The 15,338-nt window shown below is 49.7% G+C and overlaps 5 protein-coding genes across 5 annotated transcripts; all 5 read left to right on the plus strand.

The window, feature by feature from the left end:
- Window positions 1-1,222: 1,222 nt before the first annotated feature.
- On the plus strand, window positions 1,223-4,190 carry EDB91DRAFT_1274728 (uncharacterized protein; the record flags this gene model as incomplete). The annotated part of the gene is made up of 8 exons (XM_041324635.1): window positions 1,223-1,258; window positions 1,306-1,420; window positions 1,452-1,503; window positions 1,553-1,631; window positions 1,688-2,005; window positions 2,058-2,893; window positions 2,945-3,798; window positions 3,853-4,190. The coding sequence occupies 8 exons, from the start codon at window positions 1,223-1,225 to the stop codon at window positions 4,188-4,190; spliced, it is 2,628 nt and encodes an 875-aa protein (XP_041169513.1).
- A 6,331-nt stretch (window positions 4,191-10,521) lies between these two features.
- On the plus strand, window positions 10,522-10,710 carry EDB91DRAFT_1032754 (uncharacterized protein; the record flags this gene model as incomplete). Its single annotated transcript, XM_041312753.1, has 1 exon — window positions 10,522-10,710. A coding segment is annotated over one exon (189 nt), but the record flags the coding sequence as incomplete, so codon positions are not given.
- Window positions 10,711-11,758: 1,048 nt separating this feature from the next.
- On the plus strand, window positions 11,759-12,290 carry EDB91DRAFT_227501 (uncharacterized protein). The gene has a single exon (XM_041326526.1). It carries the CDS (start codon window positions 11,852-11,854, stop codon window positions 12,161-12,163), a length of 312 nt encoding a protein of 103 aa, XP_041169515.1. The 5' UTR covers window positions 11,759-11,851; the 3' UTR covers window positions 12,164-12,290.
- Window positions 12,291-12,828: 538 nt separating this feature from the next.
- EDB91DRAFT_227544 (uncharacterized protein) lies at window positions 12,829-13,432 on the plus strand. Its single transcript, XM_041326527.1, has one exon. The coding sequence runs from the start codon at window positions 12,914-12,916 to the stop codon at window positions 13,334-13,336; it is 423 nt and encodes a 140-aa protein (XP_041169516.1). The 5' UTR covers window positions 12,829-12,913; the 3' UTR covers window positions 13,337-13,432.
- A 76-nt stretch (window positions 13,433-13,508) lies between these two features.
- Window positions 13,509-15,317, plus strand: EDB91DRAFT_1274740 (uncharacterized protein; the record flags this gene model as incomplete). Its single annotated transcript, XM_041324636.1, has 7 exons — window positions 13,509-13,748; window positions 13,793-13,953; window positions 14,007-14,405; window positions 14,456-14,510; window positions 14,556-14,753; window positions 14,810-15,026; window positions 15,082-15,317. Coding segments are annotated over 7 exons (1,506 nt in total), but the record flags the coding sequence as incomplete, so codon positions are not given.
- Between the last annotated feature and the right edge of the window lie 21 nt (window positions 15,318-15,338).

The following is a 15,338-nucleotide window of genomic DNA, read 5'->3' on the forward strand; positions in this document are numbered from 1 at the left end:
GAGTTTTGTTGATCGAGTTTTGTTGATCACGAAGTTAAAGTTTTCAACTGACGAAGCGGTGTCAATATAATGGCATAAATAAGAGGGACAGGGATGACTTTCCTTTCCAACATACAATTCAATACTACAGCGAGATCGATACTACAGCCAAGATGAATAAATAGTAAGTGGCTGGCTTGTCGAATGCTCGCCTCACACTTACCGATGTTGTAGCCCAGCGCTCATGCCATCGAACGAATCAGACGATGTGAAAGCTGAACATCCTGTTACCTCCTCCAAGTCGACCCTTTCACGTTGTCCGTGCTCCGGGATGGGAGGTACCTCATACTCCAAGGGAGGTACCGCCTGCTCTTGAGATTCAGTTTCCATTGGCGCCATATCGCCAAACCCCAGGGCCCATTAAAACATCGCAGACCTACCTGCGAACACTTGTATTAGAGCGCTGGGATGCAGAGATTAGGCTTTGCGAAGAGACATGCAAAGCGCAGCTCTCAGAGCACATGAAAGGTCCGGTTGCTCACCAAAATTTGGTGCGGGAGATGATAAATGTGCGTTGGAATGCCGAGAAAAAGCAGTGTGAAGAGTCACGCAAGGTTCAACTTTTGGAGCTCTTACTGGCAGCTCATGGCATTACTACCCTAGCTTAGTAGTCTTAGTAGTCAGTTAGTTTTAGTCAAGTGTCATTCGGAATAACGGCGCACCATGTGGATCGCCTTTTTCATGCTGCGAATGGCAAAACCACCCATGTGGATCGCCTTTTTCATGCTGCGAACGGCAAAACCTCTCATGTGGATCGCCTTTTTCCTGGATGTTTGGGTCAAACTCCATATTATGTGGCATAAGGAATGGTGGCGTTCGAGTATGAACTGCGTCCGTGACAGTAGTTAGTCACGAGGGCAGAATTGGACTCGGTTGGGGCTGAATCGGACTCACTTGCAAGGGTCAGATTGCTGCAATAGTCACAATTAGGGCTGGTATGAGGACTCACTTGAGGGTCAAGTGTTTTTTTCCATTTTGTGTGCCGTCAAGACACTTAGGGCCGGTACAATACGAACTTGACACTCGCACCAGACAAGCCATGCCCCACTGTGTATTCTGTGGGAAGGTAACAACTACACACAAGGGTCTCAAGAGACACGTTGCAGGACGTCCTGAATGTCGACAGGCAGTGGGCATCAATGATCAAAGATGTAGAGGCAGAGAACTTAGACTGATGCACCAGATGTTGACTTCCCCCATCAAGATGCAGCACCGGCGGGTCATGTACACCCACGCCCGTCTCCTAGATACCTGACAATAACCCAGCTGCTCCGCAAAACTCGACAGACTACAGTTGAGGAAGTCGAGGATGAGGATGGGATGTTGTTCCCCAATAACGGGCGATATTTTGAACCTCAGTCGGATGCTGGCTGGGCACTGCGTGAGGGGGAGACAAATTTTGAAAGATATAGAACGTACCAAGAGGAAGAGGGTGAGGATCCATGGTCACCTTTCCGAGGATGCGTAAGTGCTCAAATGCGCTGGCATAGCATCTACTAATATCACTCACCAGGGAAGAATGGGATCTGGCCCAGTGGCTCGTCAAGAACCTCGGTCAGATGCGAACCGACAAATTCCTAAAACTGCCCATTGTAAGTTTGAAAGTGTTAATCAAAATTTGAACTTACAATATTGATACCCTAACCAGACACAAAACCGCACAAAACTTTCGTTTCATAACAACCGCTCATTCTTGCAGCGCGTGGACGAACTTCCACACGGGCCAGGATGGAGTTGTAAGAAGGTGACTGTGCGTGGTAACTGCAAGGATGAGAACGGCGAGATGTTGCAAGAGGAGGTTGAGTTGTGGTGCCGCGATCCTGTAGAGTGCGTGAAAGAGCTCATTGGCAACCCTTCCTTCAAAGAAGATATGGCCTACTCACCTGCCAAAGCATATGCAGACCGTGCAGGGCAAGATAGGGTGATCGACGAGATGTGGACAGCAGACTGGTGGGGCGATAAACAGGTAAGACTATTTGAGAGGGAGCAACAAAGTAACGGACTGACCTCGCACACAGAAAGCCTTGCCAGAAGGTGCCACAATAGCACCAATCATTCTATCTTCAGACAAAATGTCCTTGTTGCAGTTCCGAGGGGATAAATCGGCGTGGCCGGTGTATATGTCCATTGGAAACATCGCTAAAGCAAAACGGCGCCAAGCATCAGCACGAGCGACAGTCCTGATTGGTTACTTACCAGCAGGCAAACTGGACTGTTTCACCCCCAATGCACGCTCCTTGGCTGGATACAGGCTGTTCCACCATTGCATGGCTCTACTGCTTGAACCTCTCATCGGTGCTGGAAACGACGGTGTTGAAATGGTGTGTGCGGACTCGTGGGTTCGTCGTGTCTACCCAATTCTTGCAGCATACGTTGCCGATTTCCCGGAACAGTGCTTGGTCAGTTGTTGCAAAGAGAACCGATGTCCGAAGTGCCTTGTAGCAGCAAATGAGCGAGGGGATGCACTCAACTCGGCAATGCGTGATCCAGAGTCAACAAAAGATATTTTGCACAGGCGCAAGATTGGTCAGCATCCTCCGGAATTCGAGGCCAATGGTTTATGTGCCGTTTACAAACCATTTTGGGCTGATCTCCCTCACGCGGGCATTTTTCTAGCGTTCACGCCCGACCTTTTGCATCAACTTCACAAGGGTGTGTTCAAAGACCACCTTGTGAAGTGGCGCATCGATATCATTGGGGAGGACGAAATGGACTCACGTTTCAAGGCAATCCCGAATTATCCCGGCCTTCGACACTTCAAGAAAGGGATATCGAGTGTGAAGCAGTGGACGGGACATGAACACAAAGAGATGCAGCAAGTATTTGTTGGCTTATTGAGCGGAGCAGTACCTAGGTGAGTGTTTAACGAGTTGTTAAGATGATGTTTTGATGTCATGCCTTGCAGTCATGTTTTGGTAGTTGCACGATCTATTCTCGACTTCTCGTATTTTGCCCAGCTTCAAGTTCAGATGACTGAGTCCCTCGAAGCCCTACAAACCGCCCTGACTGTATTTCACACTAACAAAGACATCCTCAAGGAGCTCGCTGTTCGAGAGCATTTCAACATTCCGAAACTACACCAGCTCTCTCATTACGTCCAGTCGATCACGTTGTTTGGCGCAGCTGACGGCTTTAATACTGAACTTCCAGAGCGCTTACACATTGATTTCGCAAAAGATTCATACCGTGCTAGCAACAAACGGGACTACGAAGAACAAATGGCTTTGTGGCTCCAACGCCAAGAAGCCGTATTTTTACGTAGCGCATACCTGGATTGGTTGTCCCAACAGCCTCGCTCTAAGTCACCTGCGGGTCTCACTGGATGTCATTCAAACCCATACAACTTCGACGCAGATTCGGACACGGACTCGGAGTCGGAAACACCAAATCTTCCCGCCGCTGAACCACTTCAAGCAACACATGTCCTTGCGAAAGCCCCCACACATCCTCACCAATCCGTTGGAACCATCATAACAGCACACGGTGCTACCGAGTTCCTCCCTGCTCTCCGATCCTTCTTGCTCAAGAATCTCCCACACAACACCATAGTCCCTGGACTTCAAGACCGATTCGATCTTTATCATCAAGTGGTGATCGTGACGCCACCTGATTTACGAGTTAGCGACGTGCCACAGCGAAGGCGGATCAGGGCAACACCAGAAACGTTGCCGTCAGGCCAGAAGCCTGGTATCCCAGCCCGGTTTGACATGGCCTTGATAGCAGACAGGCCTCGCTCTTCTAACTTCCATACTCTTGAAGGTATTTTTTTTCCGGGTTTCTCAGCGGTCAATTTTGATAATCGTCTTGTTGCAGGTGTACATGTAGCCCAAGTTCGCGCTATTTTCACCCTACCTCGCCAGTTCGGCGCATATTCCAGAGCCCTCGCCTACGTCGAGTGGTTCACTCCTTTCAAACCACCAGACCCTGTTTCTCGAATGCGACAGGTCTCGCGCTCAACACGACAACTTTGCCGCAATGCCACTGTAATCCACGTTGACGAAATCGTGCGGCCGTGCCATCTAATACCGAAGATGGGACAAACAGTAGATCTGAGGTTGAGAAGCGGAAATGCATACGAGGTGGCAAACGATTTTTATTTCAACGAGTTCATTGATGGCGAAATGTTTTGCGCATGTGTTATAATTAATTAGATACAACTGACATGTCACGTACATACTACGAGTGCACCTGTAGCTGCCTGTAGCGCCTGTGGTAGTTCCTGTAGCTACCTGTAGCACGATGTTTGCCTTCGTAACTCCTGTAGCTGCATGTAGCGTGGCTTTACTGCTATATAGCACTATATACGTCAATGTAGCGTAAGGTGTGCCTACATAGCGCTACTGTGCCTACATAGTGCTATATAGCTGTCACCAGGGCTACGGCATTTTGGGTTTTTTACTGATGTACCAGCTTTACACCACCACACACTTACAATATTCTGGGAAGACTGCAGCTGATGCATCGGGCTCTATTCATCTCTGAAATCCTCTTAGGCATATTCTGTGGTGATCACAGTTGAGTGGGAGCGGAGTAAGAGCTGAGAAAACAATGTATATCTCAGTGTCTAGAAGAAACTCGCGTAGCACAATGTAAAGTACCTGAGAAAACAATGTATCTACGTTTCGTTAGCGATCTGTATAGTAATAGGAAAAACATAAACGGCTTACATCTCAGTGTCTAGAAGAAACTGAGATGCCCGTACGATGAACTCGACACTTTATATGAAGTCAGTATAGTAGCGGTAAATGATGAATGGCATAGAGATAAAAGAAACTAATTTCAACAGCTTCGGCCGACGTCAATGTGTCGTCTCGCTGTATGGACTGGTTGCGCTCGTCATGTCTCACTCTGACGTCGCTAGCCTTCCACCCAGTCCGTCGTCCGAACGTCCAGAGTCCAACACTCCCCCTCGAGCGCAATCCAGGCTCATCAAAGTTCTCAACCTTTGAAGGCGTGGGCGTGGGAGAGCCTTCGTGAAGGTGTCGGCGATGTTATCCTTGGTAGGGCAATAGGTGAGGCTGAAGGTCCCGTTTTTGACATGCAATCTGACTGAAGTGGTAGCAAAGGTCGATGTGCTTAGTACGGGATTGGAACTTGTTGTTCGATGCGAGTGCAATGGCTGCCTGATTATCGCAGTAGATCGGTATAGGGAGAGTGGGAGGTTCGTATAACTCTTCAAGGAGCAACTGGAGGTATAAGATCTCGCGCCCGACAGTAGTCAGGGCGATGTATTCGGCCTCAGCTGTCGATAACGCTATTATGGGCTGCTTACGTGCGCTCCAAGCTACGGGCCCGCCATTGAGTAGGACGAGGTACCCAGACATGGAGTGGCGATGAGCCTGTGAGGCCCAGTCTGCGTCTACGTAGGCCTCTAGGCCAGCGTCGGAGCCGCCTAGCGTTATTCCGTAGTTAGCAGTTCCCTTGAGGCAACGAAGTACACGCTTGGTTGCCTCCCAATGGGCACTTCCGGGGTTGCGCATGAATTGCGATAGTGTTGCGACGGAGAAGGCGATATCAGGACGGGTGCTGGTTGCGGCGTACATTAACGATCCAATCCCTCTCTGGTAGGGCATGTCCCGCATTGCCTCATGCTGGGCATGCATCGCGGGCGACTGCGCATCTGAGAGGTCTGCGCCTGGCTCCATCGGTGTTTGGGTGCTCTTGCCTTCGGTGAGATAGAAACGCTCTAGAATGGTGTTAATGTAAGCCTTCTGGGAGAGAGTGATGGTACGTTCGACACAATTACGCTCGACTTTGAGTCCGAGGAGCCAGTTGAGCTCCCCGAGGTCCGAGATTTCGAAGTACTGGGTGAGTTCAGTCCTTGAACTTCTGGATGTGGTGGAGATGCCTCGAGGTAACGGCCATATCGTCGACCGATACGGTGATGACGGTGTGTTCTTCTTCTGAACGCTTGAAGTAAACTGACTGGTCCACTTGCGAACGCGAAAACCCCATCTTCCTAAACGCCCCAGCCAATTCTTCCGACCACTCGAAACCCGCTTGCTTCAATCCGGGCAAGCTCCTCAACAGTCTCAACACCTTTCCCCCTTCTCCTTTCTTCAAATACCCAGGCGGCGCCCTCATGTAGATAGTCTCCTTGATCTCCGCATAGAGGTAGGCGCTCTTGATATCCACCTGGTGGATTTCCCAGTCCTGCTGGGCGGCCATGGCGAGCACTGTCCTAATGGTGGCCATGTTAGAGGTAGGCGCAAATGTGTGAAAGTAGTCTTGGCTGTATTGCTGACGCTGTCCGTTTGCAACCAGTCTGGCGCGGAGTTTGAGTTTCTGGCCGTCTGGCCCGCGCTTCGTGGCTAGGACGAAATAGCAGGGGATTATGTTAGCATTTGAAGGTGTGTCGACGACTTCCCACGTTCCCAGCTTCTCAAGCTGACTAATCTCATAATCTATCGCCTCTTGCCACTCCACTGCGTTTGAGCCATTTAAGGCCTGGCTTAAGGTAGGTTCCCCATCAGCTGCCACAAGAGCAAACTGTTGCCAGTGAGTAATCGCCTCTTCATCCGCAAAGTCTGACTCTGTAGGTTCAAATATGGACTCAGCTGCTAGTGCGGTCTGGCCCTCATTGAGGGCTGCATAGTAGCCTGGGGGTGGACGAACGCGGGTAGATCTTGGTGCAGGTGGCGTTTGGGGTCGAAGGGATGGTCTGATGGGAGTGGCGGGAGGTTGGGGAGGAGAGGTGGCCTGAACGGGTGCATCTCCACTGTTTGTGTTAGCGCTAATCGGTTTGGACTCCCCCTCGTTCAGGGTATCCTCGCCTACCACGACTGCCAGTGGGCGCAAACGTCACATTGCGCTCCACGGAAATACGGCGTTTCAACGGCCAGTACACTCTATAGCCCTTGCTCTCTGCATCTACACCCACAAATACAGCCTCTTCCGCTCTAGCCTCGAGTTTCCCCACGTCCTGCACGTGAACATATATGGTGGCGCCGAATTCATGCGCATCACTAAGGTTTGGCTTCTTGCCATGCACCAGTTCATATGGTGTCTTCCCCAGGATCGCCCTAGAAGGTATGTGATTCTTCAACCAAGTAGCGTAGTTAATTGCCTCGGCCCACAGGTACTTCGGGAGATCCTTCGCAAGCAGCATGGCTCAGGCGTGCTCGACAAGGGTACGGTTGAGTCGTTCGGCGACACCGTTCTGCTGTGGAGAGTCATGCACGGTAAGCTGGCATTCTATTCCTTGGTCCTGCAGGTACTTATTAAACTCAGCGCTAAGGTACTCGCCGCCTCGATCCGACCGGAGCTTAGTGATGCGGGCGTTAGGGTGCTGACGTGCGAGGTTCGCCTCATATTGCTTGAACGCGGTAAGTGCTTCGCTCTTGAGCTTCAGGAACTGGACCTTCATCTCTCGGGAGAAGTCGTCCGTGAAACTGATATAATAGGAACAGCCGCCTAGGCTCGCGGTCTGCGCTGGACCCCACAAGTCCGTGTGGACGATTTCGGCATAGGTAAGCGCTCGATTCTTCGACTCTTCGGGAAATGGCTGACGGGTGGCTTTAGACTTGGTACACGCATCGCAAAATTCGGGCGTCGATGACAGATACAACTCCACTCCTTCAACCAGACCCTTCTCGACCATCTGCTTAACTGCAGTCTGGGAGATATGGCCGAGAACGCGATGCAACTCGCAAACAGTAAGCTTCCCTTTTGCAGTGTTTGCTCGCTCCGTCTGACGACCGACAACGCTATAGAGACCCTCCACCTGCGGTATCTCGCTATGACCTTGCGCTTGGGCCCAGGTGAGAGTATCCTGCACATTTTCCCTTCAAAATGAATGGCTAAGCCCGCAGCGGTTATCCGATTCGTGGAAATGAGTGTAAAGGCCATCCTTGGCGCATAGAGTGCGCTTTTCAGCGTTACCGATGTGCGCTTATCACCTAAAGGCAAGTCTATCCTCACATCACCCCTTCCTATAGCACTAATGGCAGATCCATCCGCAGTGTGAACGTCCTGCGGGGCAATCGGCACGAAGTTGGTGAATTTTGAACGGTCGGGGCAGAAATGGGAAGTCGCGCCGGAATCCATGATGGCGCCTCGACGGTCTAGTGGTATGTCGAGCTGCTTTGCTACAGCTGCTAAGTCTGACGTCACAAAGGCGTACTCATCTGGTGTTTCGTTCTGCACTGCGGCGTTAGCGGCTTGCTTTGGTGAGCGATTCCCTTTCTTCTTTTGGTTAGGCCCTTGACCTTCTTTCCCGCCTCCTGGCCTCCAACAGTCCAGTTTTATAGTGACCTTTACGGTCACAGTTAAAGCAGGTAATGTCGGGGTCGGTTTGGGTGGAATTGCCCGATCCTCAGGGCTTATTCTGGCCAGCCTTAGCAGATAGCGCGGAGTTGGTGCCCTTTTTCGTAGGGCGACGATCTGTAAGTAATCTGTGCTCATACTCCTCACTGACGACGCTGATAAGTTCGTAGGGGGTAAGGGGCTTCTGGGCAATTTTAGCCAGCTGCGTTGATCGACGATAGCAAGGGACGATATGATTCGGGAAGGGAGCCAAGTACTATGGCGTAGAAGTCGCGATCTTCGATGTCAGCACCCATGCTAGCAAGGGACTCGCTGTAATCGGAGGAGCTCGCTAAAGTGAGTCTTCACGTCTCCGCTCTCCTCACATCTCATATCCTGCAGACATCGACGAAGGTCAATTTGGACTAGTTCGGTTTTGCCTTCGTGGATATCACAGATCTCCTCCCAGATCTTTGCGGCGCCCTCGAGCTTCTGTACGCGCAGAAGGAGTCGATCCGTGATCGTACTGAACATCTGCTGCCTTACGAGTGAGTCCTTTTGAAAGTACTCATCGTTCCTTTTATCTAACTCTTCTATATCCGCTTCTGTAGGTGTTGAACCGTCTGGTTTCAACAGCTTGCTCGTATCGGGATCGATTTTGAACGGGGCAGGCTTCGCTGCTCGGCCGTCAACATAACGCATCAATCCTCTCGCACCAATGGCGGTCAGCATTCGTTCCTTGTAGGTGATCCAGTTGCTACCATCTTCGGCTAGCTTCGGGACGCTGAACAACGTTGAATTGGTACTGGGCAGTGCGGGTTCCATAGCCGTGACAGGGCTCATAACCTGTGGTGATCACAGTCGAGCGGGAGCGGAGTAAGAGCTGAGAAAACAATGTATATCTCAGTGTCTAGAAGAAACTCGCGTAGCACAATGTAAAGTACCTGAGAAAACAATGTATCTACGTTTCGTTAGCGATCTGTATAGTAATAAGAAAAACATAAACGGCTTACATCTCAGTGTCTAGAAGAAACTGAGATGCCCGTACGATGAACTCGACACTTTATACGAAGTCAGTATAGTAACGGTAAATGACGAATGGCATAGAGATAAAAGAAACTAATTTCGACAGCCTCGGCCGACGTCAATGCGTCGTCTCGCTGTATGGACTGGTTGCGCTCGTCATGTCTCACTCTGACATCGCTAGGCTTCCACCCGGTCCGTCGTCCGAACGTCCAGAGTCCAACAGGGTACGGTGTTGGATATTCATACCCGTGACCATACCGCGACCCTTTACCGCGGGTTGGTGGTGTTTAACGGGTATGACTTACCAAATCGGGAACCTTGACAGCCACTGAACACCGTACTATAATTCTCTGTGTCGGCTTACTCTGAGTGCTTGAGGATCACAACCCAATGCTATACTGATTTCTGTCATGTCTTTCGTGCCCCTGTGAATCATTAATCTAGCAATTTATCAAGCTGACACTTTGCTACAGAGAAGCTCGAGTCACTACCATAAAGCCAAGGCAAAAACTTGAGACCAGTAAGTCTACCAAATCGTCTCCATGAAAACCAAGCTCGCAAAGAAGGCATATGATGCCTCGTCTACCCACTCATTGTCTAAGTCTATCTCGTCGTCCATCTCTGAGAAGGCCAAGTCACTCAAAAAGGCTGTCGCAAAGGGTGCTAAGGCTCTGGCCTGCCCCTTGAAGAAGGTCAAACAGTCATTTGTGTCTCGGTCTGCTCGATCGAAACCCACAGACACTGTTGATCTCACACTTACACTTCGCCACCAGGCCATATCAAATGCTCCACCAATCTTTACATGATATATCTTAGTCACATACTGGTGCTGCAATGGCAAAATTCTTTCAAGCAATGCTTGAATGCTTTGGGCTAACAAAGAGAGCAAGCTGATTCTGAATATTGCAGAAATCACGCTAACTTGAAGATCATAGATTCTTGCAGTTAATGCTGATAATGCGACCGCAAATGATTCTCAAACAACAAAGCTCGCGAGCCTCGATAACTCATTTGAGTCTGTCAACTGTGTTCGATGTTTTAACCATACTCTCCAGCTTGCTGCAAAAGCTTTGCTGAAGCCATTCAACTCCGAGTCATTGTCAGCATCTGAAGCCGATGATGATGTGGATGGCATTAGACTATCTCTCCGTCCCAGGTATGCCACCCTCAAATCCTTTTTCAATCAATCAGTGCTTATTATCTCGCTCAGTAACATCAACTGCGGTTGAACGTGTCTTCTTGCAGGGCCGGCAGCTCCTTCATTTTACTCGCAACCGACTCGCACCATCAACAATTCCTGCTTTTCTCTGCCTCGGAGCCTGGGGCAGAAGTGATCTTCTGGCGATGGAGGACCTTCTAGCCTCTGTAAAGAGTCGAAAACAGAAGCGAAATGAAGTCGAAGCTAAGGAGGACAACGAGGAAAAGTAGTAATATCTATTCAGTTGTTGTTAATACACTCTTCTTGGTAATGTACCCGCGGTGTTTTTCATCTAACCGCGGTGTTGACGGGTCGGTGTGTACCCGTACCCGTGACAGGTACGGTGTTGGCGGGTACGGGTACGGTGTCAGCTTTCCGACCCGCGGTGTTACCCGTGCGGAACCCTAGTTGCGTGTTTCTCTCTTGGGTGAGAGCATGAGAAGGAAATGGAATCCTGTGTTTGTGTTGCGATGTTGGAGGATGGATAGTATTGGACGATGCTTCTTGCAAGGCATTGGTCTATGGGGAGGGGTATTATGATAGGCCAGAGGTTCAAGTGCTTCCTTACCTGCGTGCAGATATGTGTCTAGTTGTCGCTATTGGTACCTCGTAGCAGGCGTTTGGAGTGAGAATCAACGCCCACATTCGTAATCTTGAATGCCTGGCAGGCTAGATGGTGGTGGTCCAATGATGGTCAACCTTCTACGTTTTGCTTGGTACATGACGCACGAGTGACAAACAATCTTCTGCCAAACAAAACAAGGAGGCTATAGCTGCGCGTGCTCAAGCGCTCAAGCCTCGAGCTTCCTATCACAAGAATCTACGTGTTTAGTGCAATGGAAATGACGAGGTGAAGTGGCAGCAACGTGTTGCTGGCAGAATGCTTCTGCTGGCAGTAGGTCGGAGGCTATTGGCAGAAGTCGACACAGAAGTCACCGTGAATCATGACGAAAACAGCAAACAATATACAATGGTTGATTATCACCTGAACCTCGTCAGATCTCATCAACGTAGCATTTTATACACTCTTCTCGTCGGCTCCCGACAACGGATTCGAGCTGGCATTGACCTTGTTTCGCAAGGTGTCATTTTGTTCCATGCTAAATTGCCGGTAGACCTGACTTCCCAGGGTGATGGTCGGACCCTTTGTAAGAACTAAGAATTTACAATATCTTAATCAGTGGCACGCTGGCATTGCAGATACCATCTGTTCGAAAGGGGATTTCAGGTTAGGAAGGTTTTTCTTGCATCGCCATGAAGAACAACATCCAGCACATAAAAGCAAGCCGTCTTCCTCCTGTCCCCTTCAGATTTATGTGATCCCATATCACATCCTCACAAACAATGCGCTTATCCTTTGTCCTCGCCATTGCTGCTGCTTTGACAACATCAATATCTGCCAGTGACGCTGGCAGTGAGAATTGTCCTTTCTTTTGCAAGCATGATAGAAACTGCATCGACTGCATTCCTGACTATGGATGTGTGAGTATGAGTAGTTTGCGTTCTGAATTTAAACACATGACTGACCAGCGTGGTAGTTCTTATTTATATGCGACAACTGATAAGCGGCTAGTGTGGTGTGTTGTGTTTCTGCTTTCGCATCGGTGCAGTGTAGTTTATGGCGCCAGGCGCGAGTTACTAGTAATCTGTTGCTGAGTCGATCAACGTGTTCGCTTCTGAACAAATCTTACTGCCGCTCGAGCAATGGAGATCTTGGAATAGCTTGAATGCATAGAATACGACTGAAGTACCTACGACGCAGTTTTGCAGTCTTGTTGTAAGCTTGAACATAACCCTAGACTGAGCCCTCGATCATCGATAACACCATGACTCCTCCCATCATAAATGCTGTTTTCTGGGCATCGTTTTGGCCTGCACTGAGCCGCTGGGGTTCATCACGACCCCATTAGATGGTGGTATATCGTCATCATCGAATTGCGGAAGCTCAAGCTCAAGAGCCAGCAACGACACTTGCAAGTTGTGGGAGTGCTCACTGCTCACTTCTCACTGCTCGAGTACTCAACGTCAACGCTCACGTGACGTGACAACTTCGACTATGACTCACCTCAGGCAACACTTTTCGGTGCCTATAAAGGGTCTTTGAGACCCGGTTATTATGTTGTGGGAAACCTATCTGCGAGACCCACCTACCCTCCGATCTAAAAATAGCTTACATGTAATTTTGCCTCCTGCCCTTCCTGCGTACCTACGGCGCCTCCCGCACTTTGTTTTGTAGGCTCTGGCAGTTCATTTGTAGGCTCGCGTGGTATGGATAATAGTCTGGTAGGATCGTCTAGTAGGCTCTGGAGGTATCCTTGGTATGTGTCCATTTATGTATCGCATACAAATTAATGTACTCAGTACAAGTTTTTCTGTAGGCATCGTACGCATGCAGATCTTCTCTCCATGACTCTAACTAACTCCCGGAACACTCGTAAAGCTCAACTCGTATGCTCTGGCCTCGGGCAACACTTTGTAAGTCCGAGGAAAGCCAGAGACAAGAGGAAAACGCAAACACTCGTGGCATTGCCTGGCGCGGAACTCAAGCGTCGTCATCTACTTGCTCAAATGCAACGCCTCATGGATCCTACATCATCCCAAACATTGTGTTCTCCTCGTACCACACTGGGTGGTCCCTCTGGTGAAGCAGACAACATGAACACGCACAATTTTGATTTCACAGGCGCTGAAGACCAAATGTCGGAGGAAGTCTCTTCTGATAGGCTCACAGACATAGAGACAAGTCCACGCAAGCGGCGCATTCTCCCCGATAAATCGACAGATACATTATACGCCAACTGGCAGAAGCTTATACCCACCCTCGTTTGACCCGCAATTGAGTTATTATGCTCGAACTCTTGGGCAAGCCTTGGAGAAAACTCACGATGTGATCTCAGCATGCGGGACTCACACATGCGCTCATAAAAGGACGAATATGTTGTGTTTATTCTTCGATAGCAAGTACTTACATTTTTTCCTATTGCCTAATCTAACGAGTGCAATGTCAACAGGATTTGTATCAATCGACGTACTGAGCTGCGAATGCTCCAGCCTTGCGCAGGTCCTCCTTCATCATGGGTTATTCCCTACTTCACCTTCACAACCTCGTATGGCAGTCTCAGTGGATCTACTGTCGTTTTATCGAGCACTCTTTGAGCGTTCTTGTGATGCAATCAACGCTCTGGCATCCGCGCTCAAAACCCACTATTCACGCCGAGGGTTTCAAGTCACTGACGCACGGGTAAGATCTATTTGTCTTGTATTAATGTTACTAAACTATTTCAGGGTGAACTTGTGCAGGAACCCTTTCGTCGCGGTCTGGGCCATGCCGTACAGTGGTACGATGTCCTACAGGTCGAAATCGAACGCCAAGTCGACAACAGTTCTCCAACAAAGTCGAGACCGTGTGGCCAACCTCCAACCACCCCAACCACCACCACCTCAAAGTTCAGATTCAATTGTCTTACACCGTGGGCGATGTGCACCACTCCTTGCACAGCGCTGTCCGGCATGTTTTGGCGGCACACTATTCGGCCGACCCATTGAACAAGGTGGAGGACATACATGTCGCTACGGATGGTAATTTCCATCATCGTCACCGGCGTTCTGCGGGTGACTGTCCTCGTTTCTATGAGCCAACTTACTTCCTTTCCAAGCAATTTGTTGATGCAGTCGGGCGCCGAATCAATGCACAACGTAAGCGACCAGCAAAGGCACACGCGCCCCTTGTCCCTGATGAAGCTATCGACCTATGTGAGAATGCATACGAAGCTGCCGACGGGAAGAAACAAAAGGCCGCTATGGACAGCTTTGACGACACAGGCATAATGGCGCTTATTTGCCGTCATGATATTCCTCTTTTTTTTGCTAACATCGATACCCCTGGCGAGCAACAGAAGTACTCTGTTGCGCTGATTGAACACTTGTTCACATTGCTCCCTCCTCAAGCCCCGGTCGTGACTCTCTACGACGTCGGCTGTGTTCTTGCACGGTCCCTTTCAAGGTACGTACATGATCTTAATTACATTCACTTGCTGATTATACCCAGTTCGAGATTCTCCCTCAGGATGTGTTATTGCGCCTGCGCTTCGCAACTACAGCCATGCACGCGTATGGCCATGAATGGGCCTGTCAACTGGTGCACAATCCACGGATGTGCATTGGCATGGGGTTATCTGACGGCGAGGGGACTGAGCGGTTGTGGTCGCGATTCATTCGCCTGATAGGTGTCGAAAGATCATCATCGGTACGTTACATGATATTGTACGCTAACATATATGTACTAATACTTAATTCACTTAGCGTCAGCGCCGTATTTGGTTAATTGACCGCCAAGCGACTGCGATAGGATCTGAGATGAAAGATGACCTCGGTGACTGGATTAAACGCCGTTTGAAACGGGGCATCAAGGACCAGGGTTCTGTGGCACTCGATGCTATCAACCGTTGTGAAACATCTGTGGAGGACCTACAGGCTCAGTGGGCTGACCACGACAATCACAACTCCTCAATTCGCGCTCGTGAGTAACCATACAATGTGCGCACAACGAGTAGTTCTGCTAAAGATGTCTTCAGATGCTCCTGCTCGCCTCCGAAAAGAACTTGACACTGTTCTGGCTCTACAATCCGATTTGGATGCCTCTGATCGAGCCTTGCAGGCTACAAGGACTACGCTAGAGAAAGACGCAGCATCCGGTGATACCCTCGATGTCCTCGAGAGCCTACAGAGGGGCCATGATCGTCTCATGGCCAAAGTCGAAGCACTGTATTCTTCTCTAAATGTACACGACAGATTTCCCGAGCTCGATGGAGTCAATCTGGACTTCGTCGTG

The sequence above is a fragment of the Suillus paluster genome (assembly GCF_016628075.1).
Source record: "Suillus paluster strain FC165 chromosome Unknown EDB91scaffold_180, whole genome shotgun sequence".
NCBI lineage: Eukaryota > Fungi > Basidiomycota > Agaricomycetes > Boletales > Suillaceae > Suillus > Suillus paluster.